The following is a 16,344-nucleotide window of genomic DNA, read 5'->3' as shown; positions in this document are numbered from 1 at the left end:
CAAAGGATACCTGTTGGAACAGGGAAACACAAGTTAATAACCACAATAATGTCACATGGACATAAAATCAATTTTGAAATTAAACAGGAGGAAAAAGAGAGCAAAGTGAGGAAAGGTGTGACAGATGAGGTCCCCCAGCAGTCTAAGCCTATAGCAGCTTAACTATGGGATGTTTCAGGATTACCTGAGCCATCCCTAACTATAAGCTTTATCAAAAAGAAAAGTTTTAAGCCTAATCTTAAAAGTGGAAAGGGTGTCTGCTTCCCGGACATTTACTGGCAGCTTATTCCACAAGAGAGGGGCCTGATAACTGAAGGCTCTACCTCCCATTCTACTTTTAGAAACTCTGGGAACAACAAGTAAACCTGCAGTTTGGGAGCGAAGTGCTCTGTTAGGAAAATATCTTACAATGAGATCTTTAAGATATGATGGAGCTCGGTCATTAAGAACTTTATATGTGAGGAGAAGAATCTTAAATTCTATTCTGAATTTAACAGGGAGCCAATGAAGAGAAGCTAAAGCTGGAGAAACATGATCTCTCCTGTTAGTTCTCATCAGAACTCTGGCTGCAGCATTTTGGATCAGCTGGAGGCTTTTCAGAGAATATGTGGGACAGCCCAATAATAAGGAATTACAGTAGTCCAATCTTGAAGTTGATGGTTCCAAGCGGAGTTGTTTTTCGTTGAAGAAGCCTGTTAGCCAAAGACAGAGAGGTAAAGAAATTGTCCATAGTTACAGTCCTTCCCTGGTCCATAAATGGTTCCATCAATTTCAAAACAACATTCTCTGACAGCCTCTCGTCCATCGGACGAGTGGGATCTTTTCCCAAGTACGGGATGGCATTACACATGTATTTTGTGTCCAGATCTGCTACAATCCTAAACTTGAGTCCTAACTTGTCAGGCCTGGATGCAGTGTACTGCAGAAAGGGACAGCAAACCTTTGAAGGAAATAACTGCTCATCCAGGGTAACATGTTGCCCTGGACTGTAGGACGACACAAAATTCTGAACAAACCGCTGCCAGATGTCTGAAATTGTTGCCGATTTGTCCGTTTGTATGTGCTCCTTGTTGTCAACGCGAAGGTACCTCTTTATTTCAAGAAAGCAGTTACGGGGCATTATGGCTTTGATATCTGGTTTGCTGACTATTGGCCCACATGAGTCGCATGGCACCAGTGTAGACCTTGGCAGCCCTGTGAAAAAGGATTCAGCTCGAAGACACTCATCTGCCAGCTGGAATTAGTTCTGCGGCCCTCCTGGACTGTGCAATCTCTGGTCAATAACATGCTGATATCCAACAAACGCAGGAAGCGTTGAAGGCGACTCATGATTTGGCATGTTGAAAACTCTGTTGGCCCTCCAGACCCATTGAATGCTGTCTGTGGAGCTTCATGAGCAGAAAAGTCTCCAACTTTGTGGTGGAACCACACAGTGCCATCTTTCGCCTTCTCTGTGGATCCAGGTGCTCACATCTGCAACTTTTTGTTCTTTATTACAAGGGGGGTTGACATGCGTTGTGTCTTCCTCCTTATCTGATGTGGTCACACCTTTTACGACACTCCCTTTCCCTCCTTTTCTTCATCGAATCTAAACTGTACGATGCAAATTGAGTCTTATAAAAGGGCACATCAACTATAATCTAACCCACGTAGTCTACTTGAAAGAGGCTATTTCTCAGGTAACACAATTTGTCTTCTGTCCTTGTCAAATGCCAGCACGGTTTTCGTTACAAATGTTATAGTGGAAAAATGGCTAATATTTTGGTTCTGTGCCTTTCATGGCCAGTGATTCTTACAGAAGGGCACATAAGAGTTGCTGGCCTGCAGAATATCCTGTGTGTGGGGGTGGGATGCTGGCAGGGACACAGCTCAATAATTAGGCTTATTTACACAACAATGGAAGGCAGATAGTGGTATGTTAGACTTATTCCCACATTTGGAGGGAATTTCATTGCAGACTAAAGTCTGCACTTTAGGACTATTACCATCTCTGATTCATGAGATTTCCTTTCAGGTGCAGAAACGTGAGGTCTGCAGTGATAAGAAGAAGAAACCCAACAAGTCAAAGGTAAGTCCCACTAATTTTTATGGAAAATTCATATGCCCTGAATGATGGAGCATGCTGTATTGTTAGAAGCATGCTTGTGTGTGTGTGTCTCTCCAGATGATTTGGAGACAGGTTTATGAGGCCCACAATTTGTGTATGTCGGTATGAATAGTTTCTGTTTCTGCTCCTCACGTGCGGGTAGGGTGAGCAGATTTCTATTCACCAGATGTGGGACAAAGACTATGTTTGTGCGGGACAATGTGGGACACCAATGCATCGAGGTAGTCTAAAATAACTTTAGAAAATAAACCTCTCCATTCTGCCCGGTGTCGTTCTGACCTGATTTGGATTGTTTTTTGTTAGTGGGCGCGCCCTTAACCTGCGTCCGCATTCCCGTTTGATTAAAATGATCAAACAACCTGCCCCGCCTCCTGATGACAGCCTCACTGCTTTCTCCACACAGCAATTTGATAAATGCCAGATTATAAAACATGCATTTCAAAACTGGAGTCTGTCAATAACAATGCGGGACAACGTCTCAATTTGCGGGACGTGTGAAAAGTAATGAAAATGTGTGACTGTCCCGCACAAAGCGGGACATCTGGCCACCCACGTGCAGGTGGGTCAGCACTGGGATGGCACACCACCAAAGAACCGTTTCTCTGCACAGCCTCCATTTTATGGAGTGGAAAAGAATGTAATCTGAATAGAAAAATGCATATGCCTTGGTGTACATGGCCATGACTCACAATTATAAAATGTTGATTACTTTTCTAGGCCATCACTCCAAAGAGATTCCTTGCCATCACTGTAAGTATATCATATTAATTTTCATCTGCCCAGTAATCCATCATAATTCTGACCATAGCAACCCTCTCATCTGTCTAAAATAGTTTTTTCTTTTTTTCTCTTACAGAAAAGTGCGCAGACACCAGGTATGTGAAACTGTGTAGTTGAATTTGTGTTTAAATCGGTTTTCTAAATTTTGAACTAAAATTGTCAAAAAGATTGAAGCAGCTGATGCACATTATTAATTTCTGTTATTCCCATGTATTTACCTGAGGTGAATAGTCATCAGAATGAGTGAATTAATCGTTGTTTTGAAACTTGGTGAGGTTGCCCTTTGTTGTCTTGGTTCTGGATAATCAGTTCGATCGCTCTGTCTGTAGTAGTGGCAAGTCCAGGAGGCCCCAATGCCGTTCGCACCAGCAACTTTGTCCTGGTTGGATCACACACGCTCAGTCTCTCCTCTATTGGAAAAAACAAATTTCCTTTGGAGAAGGTAAAGAATGTAATAAATTCGTATATTCACTTTCCTTTACTTCCTCGTCGTATCATTTTGCACGTTCTTCCTTTCGGAGCACTGCTTCATTCTGTATTTTATATGTACTTTGGCTTTAATGACAGTGTCCTTGCCGATAGGCTTATTGGTCATGTATCAGCTTTAGTAACTGGACGCTATGTTGTGCCTGTACATTCACACCTGCCTTGATATCTTTCTTTTAGATGAAATATGAAAGAAGTGAAAGAGAACTACTCAGTGGCATGTTTCATAACAAGGTTGCTACTTAATGACTCTTTCTGTAATTCATGTGGGGATGGGTGAGGTACACTATAGGAAAGAATATTCTTCACTTCATTGTTAACAGTAACATTATCAACTCAATCCGGTCACATATCTGGACTCATTATTGAAAATAATGACATTTTCATCATTGTCGATACTGATGCTTTAATCATCTGAAAACAGGTCGTTTGTTTCACCACATCTTGTTACATGAACACATCTCAGTTGGTGAAGATGAAATATTCAAGCTTTTCACAATGTGCCTTTATTTTATATTTAAGGTGCCATTCTTGTGCCCCCTAGAGGGTCACATTTACCTCAAGATGCAGTGTGAAGTGGGCTCAAAAGTGGAAGAAAGGGGCTTCTTGGTGAGCAGTAGATCAACATATTCCAACCAATAATCAGGCCTCGACTTGCTGCTACTGCAATTCTAATCACAAAACAGGTCTGATCATCTTTTTCTTTTTGCATTGTTCTATTTGTCATCACAGACTATGTTTGAGGATGTAAGTGGATTTGGAGCTTGGCACAGAAGATGGTGTGTGTTATCAGGATATTGCATCTCCTATTGGACGTACCCAGATGATGAAAAGCGAAAGGTAACCAATGCAGAGCAAAACCGTCACAATACAGCTCCCTTTTTTCAGTAGTTACCGTTTATTCTTTCAATATTAGTTTTAAGAAACTCAGCACTCAAGTAAATACAAACACAACAATATTAACTGGAGTGATAACTACAGTTAGAACAAAATTGTTAGTCAATCAAGCTACAGCCGTAATCATGTCCTTAAGTCTGAGAGCTGTACAGCTCCAGGACTTTGCTTCTCACTGTTATCACTGTTAATCCCCCCAAATAACTGGTCTTCATCTGACAGAACAAACTGGATACAGCGAGCTAAACTCTTGAGAGGCAGAACCTCCACAAAAGCTGAAATCTAAACCGGCTTAAAAGCTGGTCTCCTGTCTCTACAAGGACTCTTATGTTTAGCCTACAGACCTAGCTACAAGATAATGTACATATTTTGAATGTGGTCTGCCATGATTCCAAGAAGGGACAGCAGCAGTGTAGCTGAGCGCATCTATTGGTATCAAAAGCAAGTCAACATCTTTGAACTGTCTTTGACAGAAGAGCAGAGACACAAAATTGGGTATAAAGGCACCGTCTTTTGTTCCTTGCCTGCTAGAATCCTATTGGTCGCATCAACCTGGCAAACTGTACCAGTAAAACAGTGGAACCAGCCAACAGAGAGTTTTGTGCCAGACCAAACACATTTGAGCTCGTCACAGTCAGACCACAAAGAGAGGACGACAAAGAGACGCTTGTCAGTCAGTGCAAGAACACCATGTGTGTCACCAAGTAGGTTCCTGCCAACCACACTCGCACATCGTAGTACACATACTGTTTGTGCCTTTGCTTGAAGAACTGACTCTACATTGCTTCTTTTTTTAATGCACAGAAACTGGTTGAGTGCAGATACCAAGGATGAGAGGAATCTGTGGATGAAAAAACTGAACCAGATCCTGGTGGATTTGCGTATGTGGCAACCAGACGCCTGTTTCAGGCCACTATAAAATCACAGCTCTTTGTGCTTAAAGCCAGCTTTTCGTTCTTTTGGTCCGCCAATGACAGTGACATACCATTATTAAGTGCAATACAATATGACAATTGGTAGATATTTTTTACTTTAGAGTATTTTAGAGATGAACAATTAAACCCTAAATTATTGATCAGAGGAGGTATATAAAGTTTCACAACAGTTTTTAGGAGTTGGGGATTGGCACCATAGTTTATACATTTCCAACCTTTTTTGCTCTGCTAATATTTTGGGGTGTTTTTAAGATGCCACCTTTTTTATGTTATTGCAAATATTTAGTTTTCTTGACATATGAAGCATGCCTTGAAATAATCAGCGTTTCAGCACTGAAATCTATATTCAAATGGTGTTCAAATTGAAGATTACTACATGCCGCATGTCACCACATAGCAATAATACTTTTGATAAATGCATACTTTATATATTTGCTTTTATAACAGAAACCAATAAGAGTCAGTTTGTCTTGTCAATTCTTTCATGTAAATGTTTCGCTGTTGAGACTTTTGGATACATGGAGATGAGGTCTGTTGCATACTCTGCACTGAGGTTCATAAGCAGTGCTAAACGGACCGTCAGCCAATACTTTTCTCTTTCAAGATCAACATGAGCATTCCATGTCTGATGTAAAAATGTGGCTCAAAGGAGACTGACAGAGGTGACTTTGTTTCGGTTAGTTCTGATGCCACTGACACACTCAAACTGATGTGCTCTACCTAGTTGGCGGTATGAACCTTAGAAAATAAGATGTCAGCTTCGTGTGTATTTTACTGATTAGGATTGGAGTATGTAAAAAAACTTTACAGTGCTTCTGCAGATGTTGGCAATGTTTTTTTTGATTGGATAAAAGATGCCACGATGCTGAGAATGAATACAACTTGGGGTTAAAAAAAACTACAGAACGATCCCTCTTCTTTTATTTATTTATTTTTTAGTGCTCACATATGAGCTCCTAGACTGTCTCAGGTGAATGCAGCTTCAACCAAAAACTCATGTTAGGGTCTTTCTAAGTTGCCCAGGAATACTGGATTGCATGATGACAAACTACACTTTAAACATACATTTGGAGAGACATTTCGGATAGAATAAATGTACCTTGTTTAGATTTATGGTATCTCACAAAAGTGAGTACACCCCTCACATTTGTGTAAGTATTTTATTACATCTTTTCATGGGACAGCACTGAAGATATGACACTTTGATACAATGTAAAGTAGTCATGAACAGCTTGTATAACAGTGTCCCCTCAAAATAAGTAAACACACAGCCACTAATGTCTAAACCGCTGACGAAAAAAGTGAGTACATCCCTAAGTGAAAATGTCCAACTTGTACATGAAATGTCAATATTTTGTGTGGCCACCAGTATTTTCCAGCACTGCCTTAACTCTCGGGCATGGAGTTCACTAGAGCTTTACAGGTTGCCACTGGAATCCTTCTCCATGACAACATCACGGAGCTGGTGGATGTTGGAGATGTTGCGCTCCTCCACCTTCTGTTTGAGGACGGTATTTACACTAGTGAATTTGCCTGCTGTCAGAGGCACATTACCTTAAAAGGTGATGTCATATTTTAGGTCATAAATCAACCATGTATAGCACATGTATACCATTCAGAGAGCTCATGTGCAGCAGAATGTACCTGCTTTGTGTAGTTATTGACACCAGCAGCACATGTACAGTGCAGGGTTTTGTTAATCAAAGTTATAACAAGAAGCAAGAGTTTATTTTGGTGTTGTTTTTAAAGTTTTAGGAGAATTGAGAAACTAGTGGGATTTGAAAATTTCACAAACTAGTGTATTGTAAGAACTTATAATGGAAAACACTTCTGTATGTCACCACAAATATGATAAATAAAATATGGAACCGCTTTCAATTCTAAAGTTGAATTAATACTAGGTCTTAATATCGTATAATACAATATCTGCTAACCTATATATGTAATTTACATATGATGTGCGTGCATGTCTATCTATACATCTATCTTTATATATTAAGGAATTAGGGCTGGGCACATTAACGCGTTATTTTTGCGTTGACTAACAAATTCATTATCGCTGACAATTATTTGTCTCCCATTAACGTAGTTTTTATTATTTATTATCTTTATTGTAAACATCTGTTGCTCACCGGCTTTTATTTTGAAAAAGTTCATCATGAGCGAGCCTAGTATGTTGCTTCCTGCTGCGGCTCTCACGGGGAACAGTCGGATAAGAAAAGAACGGCGGTAAAAGCGGGCTAAACGAACATGGAGAAGGTTACGGAACTTTTTCATGTCCATTTTCATCTGAAAGTTCTTCCAGATGGCGCAGAGCCAAAGTTATTTTTAAGCACTGACACGTTGACTTGTCTCATCACCGGAGTACTTCGATCATATGACTGTACAGTGCCAATAAAAGTGTGTTATATGCTACTTTTTGATTCATTATTGGATTTTGCATATAACAGCGCGATTAATCACAGGAAATCATGCAATTAACTAGTGGTGCAACGGATCATCATTGCTCCGTTCGGATCAATATCTTCGGTTCGGCACGCACGTGATCCGCGGATTGACTGAAAAAAAGTTGTGCATATGTTCATATCTCACAGCTGGTCATGCGAGCGGAGGAACGGAAGAGCTTGACCGCCCCGCGTCATTTCAGCCCCCTGTAGGGGGAAAGAGGTTGGAGGAGAAAACCGTAGAAAACACATCAAGCACGGCCACACACCCGGAGTTTGACTGCCAGGAGAGAAAACCAAGGCTGCTTTATGTTGCACTTTAAGTTGTTTTTCATGATGTTAAAAAGAAGATCTTATTCCTTGTGCACATTAAGATGATTTTCTATATTTTAATTTAAAAGTGTTAATAAACAAAAAGACCAAATTTGTGTTTATTTGGGGTTTTTTGCTGATCCTAAAAATGATCCGATCCGTGTCTGATCCGCGAAACAATCCAAACCGTGAGGTTTTTTTTTATTTTTATTATCCGTTGCACCCCTACGGTTAACGCGGTTAAATAATTTAATATTTGCACAGCCCTATAAAACATTCCTGCACAGGAATGATAATGGGGCCCCCCAAAAATTAAGCTCCACATTTTTCCACTACATCTGGTAGAGATGTTTACTGTGACATCACCTCAGCCATTACCAGGCTACAAACAGACATTCATGGTGATTTCTGGAGAGTTTCTCTGGCAGCTAGACTTCCAACCATCAAACACTGTCAAGTGCTTCACCTGGAAAAAATAAAAAGTTGGATTTATACTATGCACATGTAAAAAGCACAGCTCCACAGTCTGCTTTCCTCACCTCCAGATAGTAACCGATTGTTAAACGGCAACCTGTCCCTGTATGGGTTTTGAGAAAAAATGGTCTTAGGAGGCTGACGAAGAACTGCGGGGATGATTTGAAGTATCATGAAGGTGATACTGTAAGGTGCTTCCCCAATTACAAACCCTGAATCATCAGTGTAACAACACGAATGAGTCGCTGAGAGGCTTGGCCTAATTCCTGGTTGGGCCGGATTGTCTGACGCGCTCAACAAAAGAATTAACTGGGAAACGGAGTCATTGAGGACTGTTCAAAACAGCTGAAGAAAAGATAACAGAAAAGAATATAACAGAGAGCAAGGAGGTGCACAGAGAAAAGTCGAGAGCAAGCTTCTGCAGAACGGTGTGAGAGATGTGCGGTCAGGAAAGAAAAAGATCACAGGCTCGACGGAGCCAATGAGCTCTACTGTATTTCAGTAGGTTCAGCGATCAACACTCAGCGTGCTCCTCACCTGCCTCCAGAAACACACACCACGCTCTCTACCTCTACCTACATCCTCTCTGTCATACCTCCATAACATCACCCTCCAGTCATGGGTCCTAACACAGCTTCAGTTTTTTTATATAGCGCCAAATTACAACAAATGTCATCGAAAGGCACTTCAATAATATAGTCCAATTCGAGCTAATTGGAGTTAAATTCATCGTCATCATAATCCAATCAAATCCTATTAATTAAATGAAAGAAAATGTCCAATTCATACATACAGAGCAATTTTATGGTTGCTATGCACCAGGCTTATTGCCCAGCAAGCTAAACGGCGTCCAGTTAACGTCGAGCTGATGTCATTCGGTGATGTTCCAGACTGGGCCAAAAAGACTATGTTTTAGACATCATTTCCAGGAAGCCCGAGACGTCACCTCGACGGCTTTTATTGACCCTAATCGACCACATACCGGTCAAATTTATGTCGTCGAAAGGAGGTCCTGGTGACCACGTCCTGTAAATGTCCCCCTATTCAGCTGTGATCTGGCCCATTCCTAAACGTTGCTGAAACGTTCGCTTCATATTAAAACATCCAGAGCGAGAGAAAAGTGCCAAATCTAATTTTTCATTTTGCTATCATTATCCAATTTAATGCAGTATGCAATAGGCTACGTGATCACAATTCAAGGTAAACACAAGAAATTTGTGCAAAAAAACCCCGGTCCAGACTCAGTGAATAATTCCCTATAATCCCCATGGAGCAGTGAGCAGTGCTGGCCAACAGGTCATTGGGGTCATCAGGTGGGAACCTCCTTTCACCGGTGTTTCATCTAGACGGGCCCATGGCACCTCCAGGAGGCCAGACAGTGATCACTGGCATCCCATCACTCCCCTAATGCCAGCCATCACTGCTCGTCACACCACAAATACACATTCTTTTACAAAAAGTAGCATTTTATTCATTTCACTAGCTACAATATTTTTGAAAAATATAAACAATACTGAAGACACAAATGACACAAAACTTTAACTGAATTTAAACTCAACAATTTATTGTTAAACAAATGAACAAAAACAACCTTGAACAATACAACACTAATGAAACAAATTAAATTAAAATTACTAAAAAAACTATTTAAAAACCTTCACTTAGACATTATAAAACTTAATTTAACTTTCACTGACAGTGTTATGGGGAGAGGAGAGGGTTGCATGGCGCCATTTAAGGGGTATCAAAAGCCACCTTGTGTGCCGGGTTTCTTTTGTTGTACCCCTCTCCACCAGACCTGCCTGGGGCATGTTTTAAATAATCAACTATAACAGCATTCATGCTGTTGTCATCAGCTGACTTGTCCCAGCATTTGATGGAATCTGTAATACAAAATCAATAACTCTGTCAGAGTTTGAAAACTTTCATTGTAGGACAGTAAAAACAATAACAATATTGTAATTACCCAAGGCAACAGCATATAGAGCCATAGGCTCGACGGCCATCTTAATCCCCGTCCCCCTCATCTTCATGTCAGCCATCACACTGTTTGTGAACAATCTCTCGCAGGGCCCCGAGCAGATCTGGTAACCCAAGCACATCTGGTACCTACACCGTGATTCCTGATGTTCGAACTTGACGAAGGCCAACGATCTTTTGGTTTTTTTTCTCCCGTCCACTTGAAATCAAACCGTGATTGGTCAATTTGCCCACCATTCTCCAAACCAAAACGCACATCTTGGCCTTCCGCGGGATTCGTGAAGTCCTAACCAATTACTGAGCCAGCTAACCGGGCCTTGATAGAGACGGACGATTCTGATTGGATAACATGTTTTCACTTTCATTGCTGAAGTGAACTTGACAGTAAACTTAACCTTAGAACATAGATGAGAGAAAATATATTAAATACATATAAATGAGGTAGAAATAATAATAAAAAAATATATAAATATTCTAAAAAATTTTAAAACTCCTATTTTTTGGTCCAGATTTTTTTTAGGCCTTCTCTGAAGGCGTCAAACTCCGAAGTCATGAAAAGATTACTTACTTTACAGCTCTGCTGATTTGCTGAGTCCTGTTCAACGACGTGGAACGTGCAGCACCGCGTGTGCGTGTTGGAGAAATGCATCACGTGCGGGTCGTAGGTCAGGTCATGCCCACTTTCTTTACTTTTTTTTTTCTTATTTTCACCAATGACCAAGAACTAGTCGTGAGCTTATTTTGTGTGGTTTTTATGCATGGTCTCCGGGGTATTACAATTTATTAAAAGGTAGTAAATCAACTTAGCGAAAATTAAGGCCCTTAAAAAGTATTAAATAGTATTAAATCCCTGATTTAAGAGGTATTAATTTTTTTAAAATAACGCATGATTTTTCTTAAGTTTCTTTGTTAAAACTTCGCCAGAATTTATTACATAGACTGTACAGTAGACCTATTTTCCATACTGCACAGATTCAGGATTGTTCTACGTGGTTAGATCTGAGACTTGACTGACATAATGATGTAAACATTTTTTTTTTTCTTTTCCTTGTCCTGTTCAGCATTATGGCAGCAGAATTGTAGTCTGAATACCTTTGATGCCAAACAGATTTGCTTTGCCAAGGGAAGTTTTATAAATGTAAAGCTCCCCTTGATGCCCATTTATTTATTTCTGTTTACAATATATGACATGTAATAGAACTGAACCGGACCGGGGGACAAGGAAAGAAGAAGAGGAAAGAAGAGGAAACAGAACAAAAATAGAAACAAAAACCAGACAACCAGCTGCTACACCTGTAAAAAACAAAACAGACAACAATCCATGGCCTCTGAGGGGAATCCAGCCTTAGCGCCACCAGGAGCACCTGAAAGCAGACAAGCAGAGAAAAAACAAACACACAAACAAACAAAAACAAGCACAAGAAGCGGTAATCGCATACAACACAGCTGTGGATATAGATGACCTGAGACAACATGATAATACATCAACTGCTTAGCGAGCATGCTACTGGGCTAATGAATGTGTGTGTGTGTGTGAGAACATGCAACACCCATGACACAGGTCCTACATGATAACCGTGCTTAGTTATGAGTGTATAAGTGTACAGGGCCACAATCCACAGCTCCCCCAAGCAATCAGAAGCAGGCAGAGAGGGCCACAAGACCCAGGCCACCAGCAGCCCCCACAGAGCACAGAACCCAGGAAGCCCACCACAGGGACAACCACGCATCCACCCAGAAGACTGCAGAGGAAGCCCCCGGACAGAGCCCCCATAAGCATAGGGCAGAGGCCCTCCGGGAGCCAGGGGCAACAGCCCACCGACCCCGCCAGGCCCCAGCCGCCCAGGCATGGGCCGTGCACTGGACCCGGGCCCCGGGAGCCCAAGCGCCCCCAAACCCCCCGGCAGAGGCCCCACCCAATACCCAGGAGGGCCAAGCGCCCCAGACAGCCACACAGTGGGTCAGCGCCTGCCCCAGCGCCCCTGGCCAAGTGCCCTGGGAGTCAAGACGTGCCCACAGGTGGGTGAAGTCGCGAGCAGCGGGGAGAGGCAACGTCGCCCCCCCATCGGGAGAAGCACAAGCAGGCCAGGCAACAGCAAGTCCCAGATCCAGGCCCAATCATTACCACACACACTTTCACGTCCCATATATCCACACATCCACACGTCCTCCATCCCTTGACTCCGCTGGGGTGTAGCGCAGCGGGCACACCTGGGGGCCAGCAGCCCCCCAGCCACCACAGACCCCGAACCAGCAGAACAATGAATTAATCCTCCTGGCCCCTCCCGCCCCGAGCAGCAACCAGGAAGCAGGGGTGTGGGAAGAAGACCCCTCCCCTCACCCTTATGGCTCTTCAATATTTTCTAATAGTGAGCGATTAAAATTGAGGGGCAGCCAAACTTGTAGAACTGGGAGCGCGGCCCTCTGGGCAACCTACATACCCAAAGAGCCCCGCCCACCAGATGCCACTCAGTGTAACCACCCCCCAAGACCTAATGTGTGTGTGTGAGTGTGTTTGATAAGTAGTGATGTCTAAGGTGTAATTAAAACAGGGGCGGGGGGCTGCAGAGTGCAACCAAAGGGGACCACCTACGTGGCCCCATCCACTACACCCCACCGAACACACATGCCCCCAAAACCCTTCATGTGTGAGTGTGTGCTGTGTACAGGAGCCAGAAGGGAGAGGGGTATGGGGATATACACCGGGGGAGCTACTCTCCCCCGGAGAGGGCAGCCAGGATGATGTAAACATTTTAGCGGGCTCAGTTTTTATTGCTGTCTAAGTTACTATTTCTATTACTACTACTGCTGCTGAAAGAAAGAAAGATTAAACATGGGGAAATGCAAATTTAGCGAAAAATGGACCGATGAACCGAAGTTCAAACCGTGGCTGAGGGCCGTCGCTAAAAATGACCGGCAGGTCATTATTGTTCATTCTGTAAGAAAATTACCTGGATGGGCAAAAACCCTGTTCGCTCGCACATGCAGTCTGCGAGCCACACATCGACTACACGTCGCGGAGAGCAGCTATCCATATCCAATTTATTTGCTGTTTGTGTACCCGGTACGCCTCAACCGAGTCCCACCATCAGCCAGGCTTCCCCTCCATCAGCCAGGCTTCCCCTCCATCAGCCAGGCTTCCCCTCCATCAGCCAGGCTTCTCCGCCATCAGCCAGGCTTCCCCTCCATCAGCCAGGCTTCCCCTCCATCAGCCAGGCTTCCCCTCCATCAGCCAGGCTTCTCCGCCATCAGCCAGGCTTCCCCTCCATCAGCCAGGCTTCCCCTCCATCAGCCAGGCTTCCCCTCCATCAGCCAGGCTTCCCCACCATCAGCCAGGCTTCCCCTCCATCAGCCAGGCTTCCCCTCCATCAGCCAGGCTTCCCCACCATCAGTCAGGCTTCCCCTCCATCAGCCAGGCTTCCCCTCCATCAGCCAGGCTTCCCCACCATCAGCCAGGCTTCCCCTCCATCAGCCAGGCTTCCCCTCCATCAGCCAGGCTTCCCCACCATCAGCCAGGCTTCCCCTCCATCAGCCAGGCTTCCCCTCCATCAGCCAGGCTTCCCCACCATCAGTCAGGCTTCCCCTCCATCAGCCAGGCTTCCCCTCCATCAGCCAGGCTTCCCCTCCATCAGCCAGGCTTCCCCACCATCAGCCAGGCTTCCCCTCCATCAGCCAGGCTTCCCCACCATCCACCGCATCCACTGGCAGCCCTGGGGATCTCCGGACAGTAATGGGAGCGACACAGACTCTCCGGGCAGAGGTTTTGTGGTGTCTTGAAACTGTTGCCAAGCACCAATCCCTCAATTCAAATGAAGGAATCGGAGAAATGTTTCAAGTCATGTTTCCCGATTCAGAAACTGCAAAAACGTGCGGTTTTGGGAAGGCGTATGTGTTCAGTCAAGATACTTTGGATCGCAGTTTCTGGGACACGGGAGAGCTGATAATCTGTTGCATCCAAGACCAACATTCATGTTGGGATTGAAATGTCAGCGACGTCTTCGATTGAAAATTAAACGTTCATTCAGTGTTGATTTCTCAATGTTGGATGTTGAACCTGTGATATATTTCTGCTGGAGCACAACACAGCAACACGGCACAGAGCAGATGTGTGGGACAGGAAGTTGTGCGCAGAAACAAAATAAAACATCCGGTTAATTTTCAAAATAATGGTAATAAATCATTTTCTGTGGTAACTTGCCCTTACTTCATGAGTCACCATAATGGTCCCATTTTTACCTCAAAATGTCAAAAGCTTCGCACCGCCCTCAAGGTTTTTTAAGATTTTTGACACATCTGAAAGCATGATGTTGAAATGGCGTATTGTTTTCATTTCCACCAGTTTAGTAATTGACTGTGTTTATATTCACTAAAGGGAAAACATATGTCAAATGAAGAATGCATATTTGAGGCATATGAATAAGGAATGATTCAAATAAATATAGTAAAATATACAATTCGTTCATTATAGCCTGTTAGTGTGTCTATTTAGAACACATCTACATTGATATAATATTATTTTTAGGGATTTATTTTTGTCTTTTTTACTTTCTGGCCATTTAAGACCTCATAAATGTAGGTACTATAAGTTGCAGTAGTAGTTAAACTGACTTTCAGCATTTGTATATATTATCCCTCTGTCCCAGGACAGGTAATTAATGTTTATTTCTAATCCATGACTTGATGAAATTCATTCTGCAGTTTTACAATGGGACTAATTTGCAAATCATTTAGGATGAGGGTGATGTTCTCTGATAACAAACAAAACAAATAAGCCTATTCAGAAGTCATAATGTTGTTTTTGCTCATTGCATGAACAGCCAGATGGCTGGCAAAAGGATATTAATAACGCCTGCGTGGCACATAGCATCTAAACTTGATCTAGTTATCTTTTCTTTATATGCCCATTATCTCAGCTTGCAGGCACAGACAATAGCCCCTATGGCTACTATAAACAAATGTATGTTCTCTTTGTTATATAACCCAGTTTATGCTGCAAAAATTCTTTCTGATGTTCGGATTTATCATTTAGTACAATTCAGTTCAGTACAGTATCATCACAATCCAAACAACATTCATACAGTGTACTACATTTTAAATTAGCAGGACAAACCTCTGGCAGACATACCCCACACACAACATAACCAGTACTGCTCATCAGACTTTCTGGCTTTAAGAATACTCAGGTTGTTAGATCAAGAGAACTCTTCTTATGACCAGAATCTGGGTCCACTTGCGGGAATTTTGCACAAACCGTGATAACAACTCATAAATTCATTTTGTGCTAAAATAAAGTTTTGCATGCATGTTTAAATGTCTTAAACAACTCAGGTTAAAATAATTAATCTTCTTTGATATGTTGACCTTGATGCAAGGTCACACATGTCGGTGACCTGCCCAACACTGAAGTCAACTCATTAGATAAAGCACACTTTGTTGTATGTGTTTAAGAAACGTCTACAAAGTGAGTGAGCACCACCTGAGAATTTAACGACTGTATTAACACCGTCTATGTTTATGGTCCTACAGAATTTACATTAATGACAGGGTAACACTGCTGAGAGTCTGCCCTTTATATCACAGCAGAACATCATTTCTGTGGTTGCACCACAGTAACCAGAAAAAAATAGCAAATCTGATGTTGTAAATGTGTAAAAAAAAGCTTTGCTGTGAAATGTGTAGTAAAAGGAATCTAAGTAACTGTTCAGTGAATTAGGAGTGGCACTTGAAAGATTCCAATAAAAAACAACTCAGAGGCATAAGGTTGGACTGTCACTTGTGCTGCTTCACCACATCTAAAACATTATTTTGTGGTAGCTTTCCTATGTAAAGATGTTCCTATATGTCAGCAGATGATGCAATATAACTTTTTGTTGCAAACAGACGTGCGGAACCGTCAGAGGAAATGAGCCAATGGAAGCCAGTGGATGCAACT

At 42.5% G+C, this 16,344-nt stretch overlaps 1 protein-coding gene across 1 annotated transcript in view; it reads left to right on the top strand.

The window, feature by feature from the left end:
• anln (anillin, actin binding protein) overlaps positions 1-6,044 on the top strand; it is a 30,171-nt gene extending 24,127 nt beyond the window's left edge. Inside the window, exons 16-24 of the mRNA XM_072370801.1 lie at positions 2,015-2,068; positions 2,825-2,857; positions 2,964-2,982; positions 3,217-3,329; positions 3,554-3,607; positions 3,896-3,982; positions 4,106-4,213; positions 4,799-4,971; positions 5,072-6,044. Coding sequence (XP_072226902.1) covers positions 2,015-2,068; positions 2,825-2,857; positions 2,964-2,982; positions 3,217-3,329; positions 3,554-3,607; positions 3,896-3,982; positions 4,106-4,213; positions 4,799-4,971; positions 5,072-5,186 — 756 coding nt within the window. The 3' untranslated portion in view covers positions 5,187-6,044. The remainder of the gene's footprint in view (positions 1-2,014; positions 2,069-2,824; positions 2,858-2,963; positions 2,983-3,216; positions 3,330-3,553; positions 3,608-3,895; positions 3,983-4,105; positions 4,214-4,798; positions 4,972-5,071) is intronic.
• The last annotated feature ends 10,300 nt before the right edge of the window (positions 6,045-16,344 follow it).

The sequence above is a fragment of the Leuresthes tenuis genome, unplaced genomic scaffold (genome assembly GCF_036924035.1).
Source record: "Leuresthes tenuis unplaced genomic scaffold, fLeuTen1.0.hap1 SCAF_18, whole genome shotgun sequence".
NCBI lineage: Eukaryota > Metazoa > Chordata > Actinopteri > Atheriniformes > Atherinopsidae > Leuresthes > Leuresthes tenuis.
This window is presented reverse-complemented; position numbering and strand designations above follow the sequence as displayed.